At 37.6% G+C, this 19,332-nt stretch overlaps 2 protein-coding genes across 5 annotated transcripts in view; both read right to left on the bottom strand.

The window, feature by feature from the left end:
* LOC116304284 (uncharacterized) overlaps window positions 1-19,332 on the bottom strand; it is a 61,102-nt gene that overhangs the window by 25,774 nt on the left and 15,996 nt on the right. The window contains exons 2-7 of one of the 4 annotated variants that reach the window (XM_089030061.1): window positions 8,345-8,414; window positions 5,730-6,034; window positions 4,920-5,067; window positions 4,385-4,633; window positions 3,339-3,521; window positions 247-554 (exon numbers count right to left, since the gene is read on the bottom strand). The exons of 1 other annotated variant lie outside the window; for it this stretch is intronic. In XM_089030061.1, the coding sequence (XP_088886187.1) occupies window positions 247-554; window positions 3,339-3,521; window positions 4,385-4,633; window positions 4,920-5,067; window positions 5,730-6,034; window positions 8,345-8,414 (1,263 nt within the window). Of the gene's footprint in view, window positions 1-246; window positions 555-3,338; window positions 3,522-4,384; window positions 4,634-4,919; window positions 5,068-5,729; window positions 6,035-8,344; window positions 8,484-19,332 lie in introns of those variants that run through there. 2 more of the 4 variants (XM_089030060.1, XM_089030063.1) reach the window with 2 other exon arrangements.
* The window catches only part of LOC148911354 (uncharacterized), a gene marked incomplete in the record, with an annotated part of 110,326 nt that continues 100,509 nt past the window's right edge, over window positions 9,516-19,332 (bottom strand). The window contains 12 exon segments of the mRNA XM_089030059.1: window positions 9,516-11,182; window positions 11,610-11,745; window positions 12,389-12,546; window positions 12,779-12,907; window positions 13,406-13,540; window positions 13,649-13,725; window positions 14,133-14,232; window positions 14,877-15,026; window positions 15,513-15,648; window positions 15,891-16,042; window positions 16,687-16,803; window positions 17,316-17,404. Coding sequence (XP_088886185.1) covers window positions 11,105-11,182; window positions 11,610-11,745; window positions 12,389-12,546; window positions 12,779-12,907; window positions 13,406-13,540; window positions 13,649-13,725; window positions 14,133-14,232; window positions 14,877-15,026; window positions 15,513-15,648; window positions 15,891-16,042; window positions 16,687-16,803; window positions 17,316-17,404 — 1,457 coding nt within the window.

Here is a 19,332-nt window from a genome sequence, read left to right as displayed (position 1 = left end):
TGGTATCCTTTCCCCTCCTTCACAGTCCGATCTTTGAAAATGCCACAAATCCTAAACATAGAGTGCTACAAATCCGCTGATGCTCAAAACCTCACAAACTCTATGTTGAACAATATATGTGGAATGATTTCCGATCGCAAAGACGGACAATACAGTTGTAGACTGTTTTGTTCATAACATTTTAAGTTGATCAATCAGTAATTATCTATTGTATATATGTTTTTGCCCCAATTGATTTACCATTACCTTTTCCAAAGTTTTGCTTTCTACAGGCACCCATTTAATATTATCTATAGATCCTTTAACTTTGTACTTTACTGTCCTCTCGTCATTGTTCGGGTCACCTTGTGTAGCCACAGCAAACACGTAGTAAATCTCTCCAAGGTCTATTCGTAACCATGGGTTGGTATCATCGTCACGTGGTCTCCAGGAGCTGTTACCAAGGAGCCTAGCTTTGGCTGCAGCCCTCGTGTTGCTATAATTAGAACTTGCCGACATTTTGTTGTCTGGCACGGCGATGCTATTGGATATACCAATGGCTAATCGCGTATAATCTAAAAATAAAGAAAAATTGTATGTACTTTTTAAAAAAGCTGAATCTACTATGAATATTTTATACTTTATATTAATTGAGGGGAAAAAGTGTTAAAAAGATGATTACAAGTTAAAGCTAGATTTTTACTTCGATAACGATGATTACGTTAAGCCAGCTGTGATGAAAGTCATCGACAAAAAGCAATATGGAGACTATGCCAAACTCATCAACAACCCTTGCTCTGATTAGTATGGACGACATAACTGGCTAAAAGGAACTGATGGAACTGGGTCTACAGAAAGAACTATATTACTTGACTATCGCAAAGCTTTCGACTTAATTGATCATGAGATTATTATTAAGAAAGTTTCTCTGTTAGACCTACCTAATAGCATAATTCAATTGGATAATAGACTTTTTACCAAATCGCTTAAAATGAGTCAAGTTAGCCTCTAGTTGTTTTTCTGGGTGGGGTAACTAACCCTCGGGTATACTATAAGGTATAAAATCAGGCCCGTACTTATTTCTAATAATGATTAATGATTTAACTATTACTCAGTCTCCCTTGTGGACGTTCGTTGATTATAGAACGGCTTTTGAAATAGTGCCCAGAGGTGCTTTACTGTGTACGGAGACCATAAACAAGAACAATATTCAAGGCGAGGCTTGACTAATGTGCAATATAAGAAATTTCTAGTAGTCGTATCAGTAATGTCCCGGCAAACTCTCTTTATCAAGCCGAGCGTCCTGTTAGCTTTGGACGCCACTTACTCGATATGTCTAGCCCACTGCAGGTCAAGCTACGGTGATGCCCAGATCACTCGTGAACGGCACGCACTCCTGGGACTGGCCTCCCAGATTTTAGGACCAGTTGCTGGTTGGTATCTTCTTTTGGATATGTGCAAGGCCTTACATTTAGACACGTTGAAGGTCATGCTCCAATCCACACTCCACTGGTGAAGTCCATCGAGGTCTTGCTGGAGGAATGGGGGTGTACTTGCAGAGTCCAGAGTTCTGTAAAGTTTGGAGTCGTCTGCGAAGAGAGCGAGTCAGAGTAGAGTCACTAGAGACATAGTCAGGTACGTCATTTGCATAGACAAGAAACATCAACGGTCCAGTTATTGAACCTTGAGGGACTCCCGAGGAGAAAGGAAGCCAGCTAGAATAGGCACCCTCTACAGCTACACACTGGTGTCTCTGAGACAGATACTTCTGAACCACTCTAGCAGGGACCGCTAGATACCATATCGCGTCAATTTCGCCAGCAGTAGATGGTGTGGGACCTTACCAAATGCCTTAGATAGGTCGAGGTAGAAGGCGTCGATCTCCTTGCTACTGGCCAATGACCTGAGGTCGTGATAGACCTTGAGGATCGAAGTTGTGTCTCTGACGATCGTCCCTTCAGGAAGTCGTGCTGGAGGTGATAGAAGAACTACGTCAGATGAGGACAGTAGCGGTTGAACACACAGCGTTCGAGTACTTTGGACACAAATTACTGTGCACAGAAGCGAGATGGGCCTCATTGTAGTTGGGATTGAAGGATCTTCCTTTTTGTAAACAGGGGCCACATTAGCTTGCTTCCAGTCAGCAGGGACGGGACCAAGCGAAAGAGACAAGTTAAATAGCCGACATAGGCTTGAAGCGATTTTTATTTGTGGCCTTGAGAAGTCACCCGAGGATGTTGTCGGGTCCACAGGTTTTACTGGGATCAAGGTTTACCAAGACCTCAGCCACTTCTGATGTTAACAGCTGAATGTTGGATAACCACTAACCGCATCTAGGCAAGGACTCCGGGCTCTCATCCGTGGTTGGCGTAAAGACGGAATGAAAGAAGGAATTCAATAAGTTTGCTCAATCTTCTCTGTTCGTCACAATTTTCTGACCATCCCGTAAGATGTTAGAACAGGATGTTTGTGAACACGATTCTTTAACAAAAGAATAGAAACGCTTTGTCTTCTTTTTCAGCGACATCAGTTTCTTGGTCCCGCGTCGGAGGTCTCTGAATTTCGCCAGCTCTTCAGGACTCCCTGTCTTGCGCTCTTTAACTCTCTGAATGTTTTTTTTTTTCGGACCAGTTTCAATAGATCATTGTCAAGCTAAGGGTGGTCGTAAACATTTCTGGCTCTGCGTGTTGGCACGTGGTCATTTACTGCCGAGAGAAAGAAATCGCACCACTTTGACAAAGATGTGTCAATGCCATTTGGAACAAAGCATAGGTCCTAGGGGGTGTTATTAAGGACCTCTTTCAGACCGCCCCAGTTGGCTTTTTTAAAGTTGTAAACAAAGCGCTTCGTATATAGGTTTTTTTTGGAACATTAAATTCAAAACAAAGCTGATGAGTAGATGGTCGGTACTTATTATATCCTCGAAACCGTGTACATCGGAAACTTTATCTGGTATATTCGTGAGGGTTAAATCCAAAGTATTGCTGTTCCTCGTCGGGAAATCAACCATTTGCCACAAGTAGTTGCCTTTCACTCGCTTGGAAAAGTACTTATGGATGTTATCGCTAGTAGTCTCAGTTCCAGTATTCCAGTCAATGTTTGGCAATGTTTGGCATTGATAAAAGCAGGATTATATTTTTTTGAAACGATATAGCTGACTTCAGAGGTAAAATATTTCCTTAAAGGGTTGTAGAGATGCCTATACCTCTATGGTTTCCAAAGGTTTCTTTTGACACTGCCCGAAAATGCCTCGTTTTCATGTCTGTAATATTTATAAAAGCGCTCGCGGATCTCGGTAATCGTCATTTGAGACTCATCCAGACCCTGCTCTGTGCCAATATCATTTTGTAGTCACTTACCTTCAGTGTGAACTTCAACTTCACACAATGTGAGAAATTCCGAATGATTGTCAAACGTGATAGTCAAGAACCGTCCCATCATGCTTTGATGGCAGTAGATAGACGTTCCAATCCCAGACGGTAGTGGGCCCTTCACACTGCTACAAACGGGATTTGATTTACCGCCATTGCTTAAACTCCCACCTAGTAATGAAAGATATTCGTGTTATGAATCATTTTATACAAAGACATTAATATAGCTATTGTCCTCGCTCTTCTTTATTGGTCACTTTAGAAACGAATAAAGGACTGGGAACAAGTATATGGAAGGTATTGATAATCAGTCTTATTAAAGATACATTTCCTTGACGAGAAAGAACATATCACAACTAACAGGTTTCTGCAGTATGGCTTTGATTAGCTAAGTAACAGCTAAATCATAAGCAATCGATCAGTATGTTCACTAGGGACAAGCGTCCCCAGTAACCATACGTTTCTTTATTATTTTTGAGATGTTTCTACAAAACCAAAATCTTGAAACTCCAGAAATTTACTAATTTTGATGTACTCTTTCTTGTTATGGTGTTTGTTTTTTAACTAGGTTAATCCTTAAAAACTCGTTCCCAGTCCTCAACGCGTTTCCAAGTGGCCAATTGTCCTAGAGAAGCGCGCACGGGGGACGTGACACGCAGTCGCTTTCCCAACTCGGCATGGTATGTGAATAGATTACCAATTGATGGGATGCAAGCATTCCCAAGAGAGCTTAAAAAAGACAAAAACATGGCGGCCATTGTGGTACCGTTAACAATGGATGCTAATGAGAAATATTTTGTTAAATGGCACCAACATGGCCGGGATGACGTAACGTGCAAACGAAGACGTTTTACTAAAAACTATGAATTTGTAAAGCTAACCGCATTGACCAGCTTTATGGGTGAATGTCACCCTAATCACGACGCCATTCCAAAAAATGCAGATCATGTTTCAAAAAGAAAATGCTTGCATCTTTTAGTAGTTCTCCTGTGAATGCTTATTGTTCAAATTTAATATTAAATGGAATTATTTACCAATAAGAATTAGAAAGTCGTGCAGTCTCTCGTGGTTAGAGGCCCTATTAACAATAAACACCTCATACACAGGTATACCCTGACCAAGATCAACCATCCACCAGGCTCCGTAATCATGCTGGGTGTGGGTGCAGCTTTTACCATTAAAGCTTGGATTAGGAATCCCATCAACTGCATGATCAGGTGGTCCACCCGGATAAGTACTGGACTGTGTTGCTGTTTTATGGTAGGCGTAGTTTACTTTAGAGGCTGAGAAGAAATAAATAGATGTAGTAAATGATATATTACAATAATGCAGTCACAACATACCTTCTTAGATTCAGGGCGTGACGTTTTCCCGTTTCAGCCCACCAGCCATTCCCTAGAGTATTACTTCTTTGTTTAACGGTTGCGCATGAGAAGACACACAAATATGAATACGACTCAAACATTTTTTTCTCAAGACATGTACGGGGTCCCAAATGAAAAAGCATTCACTCAAGGAAAAGAGGACGGTTACATCTCTCGAGATAACTATAAGGTGTTTTTATCTTACCTGACTGGAGTTTTACTCCATATATCTCAGCTCTCATACAAACAGCTCCATGGTGCATTGTGGGTAGGATACGTAGATATTTGGCAATGATTCCTTGGTACAGAATCTGCTTCACGATCCCAGAATTATCCACATTACCATAAAATGTCTGAAAATGCACCAAAAATGATATGAATACTTTGGTACGCTTTTTAAAAATTTCAGTCTTTGCGACCTCTGGTCGTGTACCTTTTATCAGACATTTAGACTTTTGGCTGGAAATTTCATGTACGGAAGCAAAAACTCGAGAAAACGTGACAAATCTGTGTCGCAGAAACATAGACGCTAATCAAATGGTGCATGTATATTCCCATGATGAAAACCCTTGCTCTGAAATGCTTGAGTGTGAGGCTACGCATGGAAAACCTATGGTTTCTGCAACATGGGTGCTGCGTGAGGAAAGACCCTCAATAGTAATGATAACAATAATAATAATAATATTTTTTTAATAATAATGATGATTTCATTTAAATATACCTTAATAGTCTATGCATGTCTTAATGGAAATAGAAATACACTCGCTCCAAAGCTACTAAAGTTCCAATGCTTAATATTTTAAGATAATGATAAACAAAAATAAAAATAAAAACTATAAAGGATTTAAAGTTCATAATTTCAATGCCATTATAATATATATATATATATTAATTTTTTAATAATAATAATAATGATAATAATAATAATAATAATAATAATAATAGAAATATTAGAAATAATAATTTTGTAATTTTGCAAAAATGGAAATGATTTAGTGTGCACGTGTCCTCTGACCTGTTGTGCGTTGCCATTCTCCTTGTATGGATGATAAGTCTTCCCATCATTAGAACAATTAAGCTGAAAAGTCTTGACCCATCGTTTTTTCTGGTGCTCACCCTGTGTTGACACAGCACAGATGATGTGCGGGGTCCCTAAGTCAATCTGTAAATAAGGATTATCATCATTTCCCATAGCACACCACGATGGTCCATTAATGTAGTTTAGTCTGGCCTGGTCACCTGCTGTCCCTGAAGATGCTGTAATCTTGACAGCTGGTAAGGCACTGTTCTGCATGCCAAGAGCAAGGTCTCGACAATCATCTGAAATACAAAGTATCGCATATGGATTTTTATGCGTTTTGGGTGTCCACTATTTCAAGAGTGGATCCAGGAAGGGCTGTATGAGCCACCCCTCATTGGAGTTTAAAATAATAAGAATATAATAACCTAATTATAAAATGTACGCTATTTGATGCCTTTCTAAGTAACAGACCCTCTTGATTCTGTTGCCACTGTATTTTAATACTAATTTGTAGTTAACAAGGGCTACCTTATTTTTATGTAAGTAGTGTTGAAACTAAAGCTTAACGGGGGGTTTGAGAGCGGTATTCAAAACAAGCGTCGTGAAGTCACACGAATAAAACTTGAGGACCTTTGTTTTTATTTGCATGCTGAGAGCACAGGGAGAACCGAGGAATAATTTCCTAAATGCTAGAATATTCTGTATTTTCGTTTGATTGCTGCAATTCAAGACTGAGCCGAGTTACACGAATAAATCGGACTTTTTAATTACCACGTTCAGTAAAGACAGTTTTCAATTGTCGTTGCCTAAACGGAATTTTGCTTTGAGCACTCGAATCGGAAATTTCTGCACGAACAAACGAATGTCAGTATAAAGGGAAACAATAGACCTATACGGAAAATTTTTTTGGATACTTTGATGAATACTTGAAGTGAAATTTTCTGCTCGAACAAGCAAAGGTCGATATAATGGAAAAAAGGTCTCGAAAACAAGCCAATTCATGTGAAAGGATCACGATAAGCGCTTTCATTCTGAAGTCACTCACTAGTGTAAATACATTTATTTTTAATGGCCGGTCGATTCTGAAGTTATATTATTACTGTTTTGGCTTGGTATATAACAATATATTAAAGACTCTATTTGGTCGAAGCTCTTATATATATTGGTCTCATATTGAAACGGTTCTAATGCAAACTTCACTCATTAGAAAAAACATTTTCTTTAACAAAAAGGGCCACTTATTCACGACTGTCGATAAAAATACAAAAATATCAACTGTAAAGTAATTCTCGAAGTCTTGAGCAAAGATTAGCTTGCCTTACCATCTTAAATGAGGGATTTACGTTTTGATGAACATAGGAATCTGTCCACCTCCTACGATTGGTAAACCGGCAGATATGAACATGGCTTTGTGCCTAAAAATCTATTCTCGAAAATCTATTCTCTAAAGATGTAAAAACAAAATTTGATTGTTAGATTTTTGAAATGCTCTTATGGTAAAAAATCCTTCTCTCAATGTTCAATCAGATTCCCTTAGGGCCAAACTATTCAAGTGATATTATGCAAATGTGTAAATTAGTTTTCTTTGCGTCCTTTCCTGTAAGCTTGATGATGATGTCATGACGACCACAAAACGTCGCTTTTCAATAAAACGTTTCCTTGCCTTAAGTTTGTGACATTATGCTTTTCGAAATATTTGCCAATTTACTAAGTTCCTTTCCTCCCCTAGAAAGCGAATGTGCCTGGAGTGTTGAAGCCATAGCCGCGTGACGACTGACTGGAGTTCAGTTTCGACTTCGTTGAATTTGGACTTATATTCTTCGAATAAAAAAATGACTTTTACATTTGAAACTCGGCTTCCAAAGATGATTAAAAGGAATGGACTTCTTGGACGACACGGTGGCCATCTTGGATCAAAAGGCATAAATGGGCGTCCAGGGGCAAATTAGGCTTCATTATAGAGTAATGACGTTGATTGATATTAACTGCTCACCACAAGAGAATACAACAAAAGATGAATTAATCACCTTTACCCATTATAGAAACAAAACAAAAAAACAAAAAAACAAAACAGACGAAAAAACCCTCTATTATTTCCGTCATCTTTGTTTTGTTCTTCCCCAGGGAAGATATCCGCCGTATCGTCGAAGTAGTCCATTTGATTCCTTTTACCAAAGCACTACAAAGCGATGACGTATGTACTTATGCTGTTATTTCCTTATCTCTGCCTCTATCAGTATATTCAAAACCTTTACATTCATAGAGACTAAGATACATGGTTAATCCAAGGTAGCCCAGTGTACCTTGTACAAGGGTCTTGTTTTCCTTATTGATTAATAAAGTCGTGAAGATAACGCGATTCTTTCAGTCGGAAATAAAAACCAGCTTAAGACCTCACTAAACATTCTCTGAATTAATTTGTAATGTTTAATATAAACTTTATTTGAGTAGGGACCATATATTTTAACCCCTTGTTCTTAAATTGCTTTCTAAAACTAATTATAGCATATTTACTCACATTTATTTCATTTATTCAATATTGATAAGTATATTATTTGGATCTAGGATTGAGATAACATTTGACATCATTAAAATAAATTTATTCTTACCTACAGCTCTGACACACGTAGTAACAGAAATGATGTAGAATAATGTGGCCAAACCTTGAACTACTGCCATCTGAAAGACGAGACTAAAGTATTTAAGTCAAGTGAATTCTGTTAGGGCTTTAAGTCAAGTGGATTCGTGCTTATGTAAACTGATTTCCTGTATACAGTTTCGAACTTGACGCTCGCAAGGTAGTCTGGGTCGTAAAGTATCAAGCGTAAAATGAAGTTACAGCTCCCACATTCGGTGGTTTATTCAAGGAAGTGTACGTTGTCATTTGAGGGGGGAGGGCTGCCTGTGGGGAAATTCGCAGTAAACTTTTTTTAAATGGTCGTAGCACTCACCCCTTCACTCCGAGTAAGAAATTCATGGCCCTCCTAGAAAGTCAACAAGGAAATGGACACTATAATCTAGCTTAATTGCTCGATTTTTCTTATGGTACAAAATGGTGAGGCTGTTAATAGCTACATTTTAATAAGGTTACCCTATTATGCAACGTTTCTCCTCCTCCTCCTTCTTCCTCTTCGTTTTCTTCTTCTGCTTGACTTAAACTTAGTTCAACATCGCTTCGACACGTCGCCGTCCTATGACCCCCCGTCGGTTAATTGTGCTGTATTCAACAGCAATCATTCACCTTCAAACGCATTTTAAATCGAAGTTTGAAGGAAAATGATAAAATTATTATTATTTAGCTTCTTCAAACTCAATGAATCCGTCTCAACCGAAATTTCCATTTTCGATCAAATAGAATATCTTTTGGAAGAATTCTTACTTTCTGCACAAAAAGATGCTCGCCATCATGTCACGACCGTGTTCGTGCCGTGAGCTTTTCACAGTCATACAAACGACAACTAGACAAAATATACTGCTACGAAACATTAGACTTAAATAAAGGGTGCCATTAGCATTTTTTCACATATACATATTTTCATATTCTTTTAACGAGCAACAGCTCCTCAACCATACGCGTTTAAACAAATTATAGTAATATATCGTATTAAAATTTTCCAATCGATGCTACGTGAGTATACAGTAGTATAGAAGGGATTCATGAAGCAAACTTGTCAACCAACACAATTAATATATAAAAGTTTTCATATTTGGGATTTTTTAAATGGAAAAATATTTCATCGTTGACAGATACTCGCGATAACAGGCAACTTAGTTCAAGTCTAACTTTGCTTAAATATTTTATTTAACCACATAAAATTGGCTTTAGTACTTGTGAAGCCTCCATACTTTTGTTCCAACAACTTCCTTCACTGTAATTTGCATATCTGATCAAGCATGATATTGGGACACGGAGATCTGAATGACAGAATCTTGAATAAATAAAAAATATAAATGACCTAAAATGAGGGTTACTTGAGTACGAATAATTTGTTGGACAACCAGTTTACGAGGTCTTATTGCAAACAAATCAGAATATATATTTCATGGATCAAGGTAAACAATTTCCTTATCGAATATACACATGACTGCTCTTTCGAATTCTTATTATTAGTTATTTTTGTTTATAGGCGAGAGAGTATTAAGGGTGGGTAAGGGGCTTGAATCCGCCCTAACCTCTACCCCCTAAGTAAGAATTTGTATGATGACAACATTCATATATTTTACGAAGTGATTTTAGCTGAAAATCAAAAGTTAATGTTACCCGACTAAATCCACATTTTCAAAACAACTCTGTCGCTAGACTTCTAATCGATTCAAAGTAGTCTTATTTACAATTAAGCTAAAAATTAAATCTATTTCATCCTGTTGCAAAGCCGTCTGTTTTTCTCTCTTATTTTAAATGGCAGTAGACCGTTTTCTCAAGGTTGCGTGTGCATCCAACTTGACGGGCCGCAAATCTGAAAACCGATATTTACAGTAAAATTTTGAGAATAATCGATTTTATGAATTCTTATCTAAAACCAATTTATAGAAATGCACAATAATACTCGTGTTCTAGTATCGTGGCCCGTCAAGTTCCTTAAATTTTGATGTGCACGCAGCCTTGAGAAAACGGTCTATACGTAAACGTTGAGGAAACATTGCCTGCAGCTGCAACAGTGCAACGACAGAGTGGTTGCAGAGTGTCCGATCCCTCCAATTAAAGGGAAACTCTCTCTCATGGTATTGTAACAGATAAGAAACCACTTAAAATGACATCCGCTCCACAATTATATGTTTAAGTAACCGATACCCTTTTGAAGAAAAAAAAATCATGATTATATAAAGCCGCCTTTTTCAAGTCAAATAGATATTTTCAACTTGCAAGTGGCGTAATGTTTTCCTATTTCAGACCACGTGTCATTCTCTTGAGAATAAGATTCAATTCGATTCAGTTGTATCCATATTTATGTGTCTTCTTGTGCACAACCGTTAAACAATGGAATGATAATATAATATAATGATATATATGGCTTATATAGCGCTTATACAAGTCTGTTCTAAGCGCTTAGTAACATAACGTTAAAGGAATAAATAAATAAGATAGATAATATGATTATAAAGAAAAAGCTAATTTAAATAAATGAGTCTTGAGTTTAGATTTGAATAAAGATAAACTGGAAATATCTCTAATTAAAGAAGGTAGAGAGTTCCAGAGGAGCGGAGCAGCAACTGAGAAAGAACCTACACCATATGACTTGAGATTATAAGATTTTGAAGATGGCAACAAGTGAGAAGACGAGCGAAGATACTCTAGGGAATGGCACGTGGTCTGAAATAGGAAATGTACATAACACGTCCACGGTAAAGAGGTCTAGTATGCCCTTAATTTAACCATTGAAGTTTGCGTATTCGCTGAAGGACTCCAGGTAATCCATGACTACTTGGAAACAGAACTGGTATTGGATCTGAAGGGAAAAAAGGGGAAATAAACCAATAATAATTTCAAATTTAATTAGATAAAACCAAATTTGTTCTGGTAAACAAAGAATAAATGAATACAATAAAACGTGTAGGATTTAACAGTGGAATTTCCACAGAATGGCTCTTTACCCACTGAAATCCCAATTGGAATTTCTGGGAAGTTGATTTTTTAAGTGGAAGAAAACCGGAGAACCCGGAGAAAAACCTTCAAAGCACAGGAGAGAACCAACAAGGAACTCGTCTCTCATGCGACACCAAGCCCGGTGGGTCTCGAACCCAGGTCCCATTCATTGGTGAGAGGCCAGCGAGCTGCGAGAGATTAATCAGGGAACGGGAAAATGGGGTTAGAAGCTATATTATTGGTTGAAACTTTAAGTAATCAAGAATAAGGACAAACAACGATAAACTCACCGCAGTGTCCACGGCTCCAGGTCTCGATATTCTCAGTGCTTTCACAGTCTGGAAGACATCCACCATTTGTTCGGTTTTGACACGGTCGAGTAGAGACAGGATTGTACACAACGTACCACTACGACCAACACCGTCACTAAACAAGGACAAGGGGAAAATAATTGAGAATAACTCCAGATCTTAGGTATTATGATATGGACCTTTTTCACTCGGCAGCCATGTTGGTTTCAACGATAGATTCCTCCACGGGTGGCCTTGCATTCAAGTGCTTGAGAATAAATCTATGCAGGTGAAACTAATTTTTGCTATTCTCATAAAAATAAACATGGTCACCGAGTAAGAAAGGCGGTCCATCCTCCTAGCTACATCGTGAAAGAACAATGCCTGGGTTTCACTCACGTCATTTCCCGTCTTTTGTGGCCGGAATTTTTAAAATAGAATTCTTTCTGTCTGACAGGACTTGGTGTGTGTTTGACCAGCATTTTGAGCACATATTGAGATTCAAAAGACTATTTTTATCAGCTGATTTGAACCTAGGTACTTTGATGGAGAGGGGATAACCTAAAGATGGATTGCAATACACTTTTTTGGCTTGGGAGTAATGATTTTCCATTTCAGACCACGTGCCCTAGAGTGTTCAACGGCTGCACATCAGAAGACACATGAATATGAATACAACTCAAACGAAGGATCTTATTCTCAAGAGAATGGCACGAGGTCTGAAACATTACGTCCACGGTAAAGAGGTCTATTCAAAAATGTGATATGAGAACATCTACCTGCACAACACAACGACAGGCTTATTGTTTGACTGTTGCTGTGATCTTTGTATCTTTTCAACGAGATCCAACACAGATGTTGTAGTTCCCGGTACGGATCCATCACTCCATGCTGTGTGCTGTAGATGTCTCACTTTGTGTGGTTTGTTTGGACCATCCTGGATTAATGAATTATAGATCATGAGGGTTGACATTATCGAATGATAGAAAATGACGATGGATGGATGGATCGACGGACGGACGGACGGACGGATGGAAAGGAGGGAGGAAAACCCAAGAACCCTAAGAAAAACCCTCGTGCCAAGGAAGAGGTTAACACATCAAACAAGCTCAACTCGCATGATTTTCATGGCATAGGATCGAATGTGTAACGAAAGTGGAATAACTTACTGATTTGTGATTGTGAGTCAGGTTAAACTCTCGTGATACTATGCAATTCTCAGTTTCTTCTTGGATTATTTCAACTGTGATGTCTCCAAACTCCAATGATCCCTTTTCAGGCCAGTATGAGGGGTAACTCTGATAAGCGATATTTATAAATGTATAAGTATTATGAAATCTGAAAACATTTTTCATGAAATTTGCAGTTCACTGTTTTGAGCCTCAGATTGGAATGTTGAATTCTTGGGGTGTATGTGACATCAGACACATTATGGTTGACGTTGACAAAAGGGCTTGGGTCGGGATAGCCTTGAAACGGGATTCATTCAAACGATTATACCAAGCAATGCAAAAAAAAAAATCCCCTAACGTAACCATTTTTCCTTCTTCAATCTTATTCAGCATAATAAGAACGTCAGAGCCGCCATTTTGGTTGACGTTGACAAACGATTTGGTTTTGGTGGTTTTTGTCATGTCAACAAACATGGCGGACACGTCTTTTGTTCTTCTTATTCTCGTGGAAAGGGATGCACTTTACCAATACAACGTACTTGAGATCAAGCTGAGCATGGATCGGGATAGGCTCGAAACGGGATTCATTCAGATAATTAAGGGAATGCAAAAAAATCCCCTTACCATTTTTTCCTCTTTACTCTTATTCAGCATAACGATGGTTCCCAGTTTGTTATCATAGATCATCTTCCAGAAATCAGCGATGGTGGTGTCGAGAGGAGCCTGGGTCAAAATGTACGCGTCCTTTTGTCTGTAGCCCTAAGATATCAAAGTCCAAAAATGTTTTCAACAAAATATTGTTAATGAATTTATTAATAAATATTAATAATTTATTAGAGATTATTAAAGTATTAAAAAATAACGTACATTGGCATATGAGGCGTTGATGTAGTCATTTCCCGCTTTATCCGTGTCAGCTTTAAGAATAACTCTAGCTTTATCCACTATAAGAGAAAGATTGTTGATTAATTGCCTTTGAGCCGAAAGTTTTTTAATTATTTGATTCAAATCCAAGAATATTCGTAATGTCTTTTATTGTCTTTTAGTAAAGAAAGAAATAATACTCAAGGAAAAAGTATGTGGTGTGGATAATCTGTGTCTGTAACTAGGTCTATCTACTAGAAAAATGATTTTCGATAAATAACATCAATGCTTAATATTTTCAAACTCATTTCAGTCACTTCCCTAATCATTCATGTTTTCTCAAGAAAGACCAGTAAAGAAAGCAATAATAATAAATATGATTACACGTGGTGAGAAGATTGCTTCACATTTGTGGAAAGATAAAGTGATGTAATTTGTGTAACTTTTTTAAATCTTAATATAGAGAAATAGGAATTGTCAAACGTACAAGGCAGGATGTGTTGAAACCTGTTTTTCTTGCTGTTACACATCTTGCTTCCATGTTTCATCTCGTCTTTGGAGACATCAGGACACAGGGCTGAAAGATGCTTGAGAACAATAAACACAACAATTTAAAGATAAAAAAATAAAAAAAAACATCACCCCCCGAGTCACAGAGCATCTCTTACACTGATATCAAACATTTCGTGTGTTTGTGTTGTTGTTTTGGTTTTGTGCTGTGTTGTATCAATAGAGGTTAACTTGCACCATCACTTGATGGTATGCGCCATGTCTGAAGCATTCCAATCTAATTTAATCTGGTCCAATTTACGCAAAAAGTAATTCCGTTTCCATGGGGAAAAAGACTTGATTGTCTCTTCCTATGGCTGCACGCCATCACGTCATGGTCCCAAGCCTCTATGCGGCGGGTTGCATGGTTATTAGAGTGCAAATGGCTCAAGACATTAATTAGATTTTCCTCATAATTTTAATATCAAATTTCTTAAAGCCGTAGGGTTCCATCCCTGTCAATCCACCCCTCTTTTCCCTAGGCGTAATGCTTTCGTTTATTTCGGCTAAGGGACTTTTTCTTGGGAAAAATTCTGTTTGCGTTGTACTTATTTTCGTGTGTCTTTTCGTGTGCAGCCGTTGAACAAAGAAATTACACTATAGGGAATAACGCGTGGTCTGAAATGGGAGAACATTGTGCCAAGATAAAGAAGTAGCTAATGGTGCTTTAAATAAAAAAAACCTTGAATTCCTTTTCAAATCCCGTGATTTTCTCTTTACGGTCGTGTATAGTCAGTTCGTTGATCGTCTTCCTCAGTTGCTGTGCTTGTATCTCTGTTATCCCACACGTGAGATGCTCGAGAATCGCCATGTGTATAAACAAGTACTGCTCCTGATAAATAGGGTGGACAAATTTGAGTTTTAGTAAAGAGAGATATTAGTTATTTTTGTATCAGATAGGTATCTCTAGCGCTACAGCATGCCTTTGGTTTAGTTAGTTCGTTTGTTTGTTTATTTGTTTGCTTTTTGAAAAAAAGAGGAAGGCAAGGCGAGGCGAGGCGAGGCGAGGCGAGGCGAGGCGAGGCGAGGCAAGGCAAGGCAAGGCAAGGCAAGGCAAGGCAAGGCAAGGCAAGGCAAGGCAAGGCAAGGCAAGGCAAGGCAAGGCAAGGCAAAGAAGCAAGCAAAGAAGAAATAAAGGAAGGCAGGAAGGACGAACGCATGGATGGATGGATACGGAATGGATGGATGAGCTTTTCTTTACTGTAAGGCCATGAAATAGTAAACTATATCAGGTCAACTAGAAGGTACAGAAAACCATGTAGGATTACAAATGATCAAAGTTTGTTTTGAATTAAAATAGTTCGGAAGCAAACTATACCTTTGTCTGCACCATGTTTTGTCTGTTTTGTCTCATTGTTTTAACAAAGTTGTCAACATCAATCGTTTTATTCTCTTGTGCTTGTCTTATCATGGCGTCGATGGCAAGAAAAGCTCCTGTTCTTCCAACACCAGCACTGCAATGGACATTCAGCCACAAATAAATAGAAAGAATAGTAGTAAGTAAATTTTTTATACCTGGAAAAAACGCGTGTTCGAGTGCCGTGACGTTATAATGATAACGCTGAACAATGAACGATGTTGCGATCCCTCAAGGACTTTTATTGTTATCTATAAATAGCTTGACGTACAAACAAGGCTAAAAGAAATGCTGTATCTTCAAATCAGAAAGAGAAATCAACAAAAAAGGTTTATATACCTGCAGTGAACAACCCAAGGAGACCCCATGGCTGTGTCTGATGCAAGACGCCTTCTGAAGGCCAATAACTGTGTTGCATATTGAGGAACACCTTTATCAGGCCAGGCAGTGAAATGATATTGGAAGACATAGCGCTGTTCTCTTGTCTTTATCTATGAAAGATCAATTTCATTATTAAACAACAACAAAAAAAGGAATATTTTGACAAAAGATTTGCTCTTGGTGTTGTTTGCCATGACAGTCATCAAGGCGGCAAGTCTTTTGTCCTCTTATTTTCATGGGGGAATATAAGGACACGCCACCAATTGTAGTCATTAAGTAAAAAAGTTTAATTCATTAAGAGGAAATTTTTTTCGATAATGAGCAATAATGGCAAAAAGCACCAAAAACTAGACTTTTGTATGAGTTTTGATCCCAATTTCCAACACTCAAAACCTTTTTTAAAGAGTTAGAAACTATGATGTACTATGATAAAATGCCTGTTTGAAGCGGTATTTTCAAAATAAAGATGTTTTGTTTCTTTGTCAGGCTTTTTTATAGAAAATGTATGGGAAATAAGTAAATGAAGGTCTAAACCTCATTTTCGAATATAATTTTTGCTTTGGGTTAACACTTTGCTTCCACTTTCATCGGTCATCTCCACTTCCAAACAAGTTCAACCTTCTGAATAACAAGATTTTAGCCTTGTACAACAGCCTTTCTTTAAGAAAATAGCTTTGGCGTTCACTGCTTGAATACGAAAAGAATTCTCTATTATAATTATTTAATAAGAAAGGGGGATACCGGCTTCGGCTACCTTGGATACTACAAAAGTGCGAATGGAGTAGTCAGCAAATACTTCAGTCTTTTGTAGATGTACAGATAGGTCCTGGTACGTCTTGCTATTCTCTGGCCAATACTTTTCGCATTTTGTCTGTAAGAAAAGAAGGTCAGTTTATTTTGCTCATGCTTTTGCTATTGCTGTAAAGAAAGTTATGTGGAATGAATACTCATCGGAATAGCATAAATTCCCCCCCGAAGACGGAAAGTTGGTTAGGGAAATCTTAATTTATCTCGACCATCCTTATTGATTTTCTTTATTTCGGATACAAGAAAGCGTTATTAGACGTTTCGAAAGCTCTCAGTATTCATTTGCGTGAAGCAAAGTGCTCTAATAACAAGCTAATGGTAAAAATAAAAAAATTGAAAAAAAGCATAAATTCCCAACAGGTGTGGGGTGAGGGGGAGTAGTCCTCCTTACCGTATATCTTCACGAATAATGCTTTCGACCCTTCTAAAATATTCTTACCTAATATATGTGGCTTATTTTTTTCTTTTTTTTCCATTTTCAATGGAAAAGGGGTAGGAGACGAAGGGTGGTTAGTTCCCAAGAAATACGCCAAATGCATCGTATATATCAAAACAGTAGACTATCGGATTTTTTACCTTATTGTGTTCTCTGATGCCTGTTAACATGATAATTACTGAGGATTTTTCCTGCCAAATCATTCGCCAAAAATCATCAACAGTTTGAGGGAGAGGACCTAGTAGGACACAAAAAATACAAATTGATACACATTATTGGAGTTCCTATCATTGGGGGATGCATTGAGAAATAAAAATATTTCAAAGTTTTTCATTGCCTACCTTGAGTTGCAATGTAGCATGGCGAAAAATTCGCTACAACATGGCCGATGAGCATGCGCAGTAGAGTGCTTAAAAGTCAAAGAAAGAACAACAAAATTTAATTGAAAACCTTCGAGAATCCCGAGTTTTTTCCTCCTAGCATTTATTGTGAGAAATATTTACATTTTGCACATATCCAATATTTTTTTCCTAACAATTATCGATAATGTCATTACATTTTTGAAAGGAAAAAATATCGTCTTACCGGTTCCAATTACTTTCAAAGATTTAGCCGTTAAAACATAGAGTGAATAGACAAATTAAATGGCCGACATGCTGTTTTACTGATTTTCGCACGAAAATCCAGCTTTCTAATAATGTAAATGAAGAATATATAGGTTTTGCACATATCCAGGTTTGAAGTTCATCATGTAAACAATGTTTTTAAACCAAAATTATAAGCAAAAAAATTCGTTTTACCGGTTCCAAAATCAGCCAAACATGAGGTAGAATAGAAATTTTGAATCTTCTTCTGCTTATATTCCTAATGACGCGCGGTATTCTTGTACAATTAGAGCGAATTTCGAAGAGAATATCTGAAAAACTATCGATTCTTCGTCTGCCATTTTGTATCCCATCATTCAATATATCATCTAAGTCCCAGGTTATCACTGACTAATTTCATAGAGGAGGACTGAGAGCCTGTGGATCGTATTTTGGCGGTAAAATCATCTGTCAATCGATCAGCTGTTTACTAGTTTTTCAAAATGTCGGACGTGTTTGCACATTACCATCGGCTCCGTTTGAATAAAGATCTCTCAAACGTTGAGTTGTCTTCTTCTGAATTTCATTATGCTTATAGTAGGGGAAACGATAAAGTAATTTTTGCAGTGAAAATACCTTTTCCACTACTGAAATTATGGCACGAAATTGTACAAGAAGATCGGTACAATGCAAAGGTAAATTTTGTTGATTTACTAGAATGGAGTGTGCCAGGTAATGCGTTTGTTTTTATTTCTGAAGAAAAAGTAAGAAATAGAATAAACGATAACATCAGAAAAATAGCAGGATCAGTAGTTCAAGAATATAGGAAGACTAAAGGTAGAGCTAGGAAGCAACTGAATGATAGAAGCAGAAATTTTCATATTCGAGAAGGCGAAATTAAAACCGTAGATCAGTGAAACGAGGAGCTAGGTACTCTAAGGAATGAAGTGGAGGAATGGAGAAAAAGGTATGATGATATTGAAAAGGCAAAGAAAGATATGTTTGATTGTCTTGTGCAAGAAATAGCAAATAGAGATAGGCAAATTCAACATCTTCAGGAGTCCAATGCTGAGCTACAAAGCTACATTTCTGTACTAGAAAATGAAAACGAATTTCAAGGCAAACCTCTATCATCGACAAAAAATAAGAGCAGAACACTGAACTGTTTTCTAAATAGAGCAAAAACAGCACTTTGGTTTTCCAATTCTTTTGGCCTAGACATACAGGCTTTACTAATTAAGGATCAAGAATCAGGAGATACCCATATGCTAGATTTAAATGGTAGTCAGAAGGGAAAAAATTATAACAACTTGACCAATGAAGAAAAGTCCAAAGTTGAGCAGGTTTTATATCTACTTGACAAGTTTTGTGTTGGTGACAAATTTTATCATGAATTTTCTTTTATTTGTGAGGGACTTCCCAAATCTTATTTAATCAAACAGTGCAGGTCCAACCTTAATGACATGTGCCATTTATCTTCACTTCCTGGCCCATACCATGGTTCTAAAGTAAACTCTCTAACTGACCTACTCAAAGTACAGGTAACAGATTTCTTTAAAAATGCAAGGGACTT

Source organism: Actinia tenebrosa, unplaced genomic scaffold, assembly GCF_029948245.1.
Source record: "Actinia tenebrosa isolate PJP-AT-01 unplaced genomic scaffold, QUT_ActTen_1.0 PGA_scaffold14__42_contigs__length_11649687, whole genome shotgun sequence".
Lineage (NCBI taxonomy): Eukaryota > Metazoa > Cnidaria > Anthozoa > Actiniaria > Actiniidae > Actinia > Actinia tenebrosa.
Note: the sequence above shows the minus strand (reverse complement) of the source record. Positions and strands in the feature narration are given on the sequence as shown.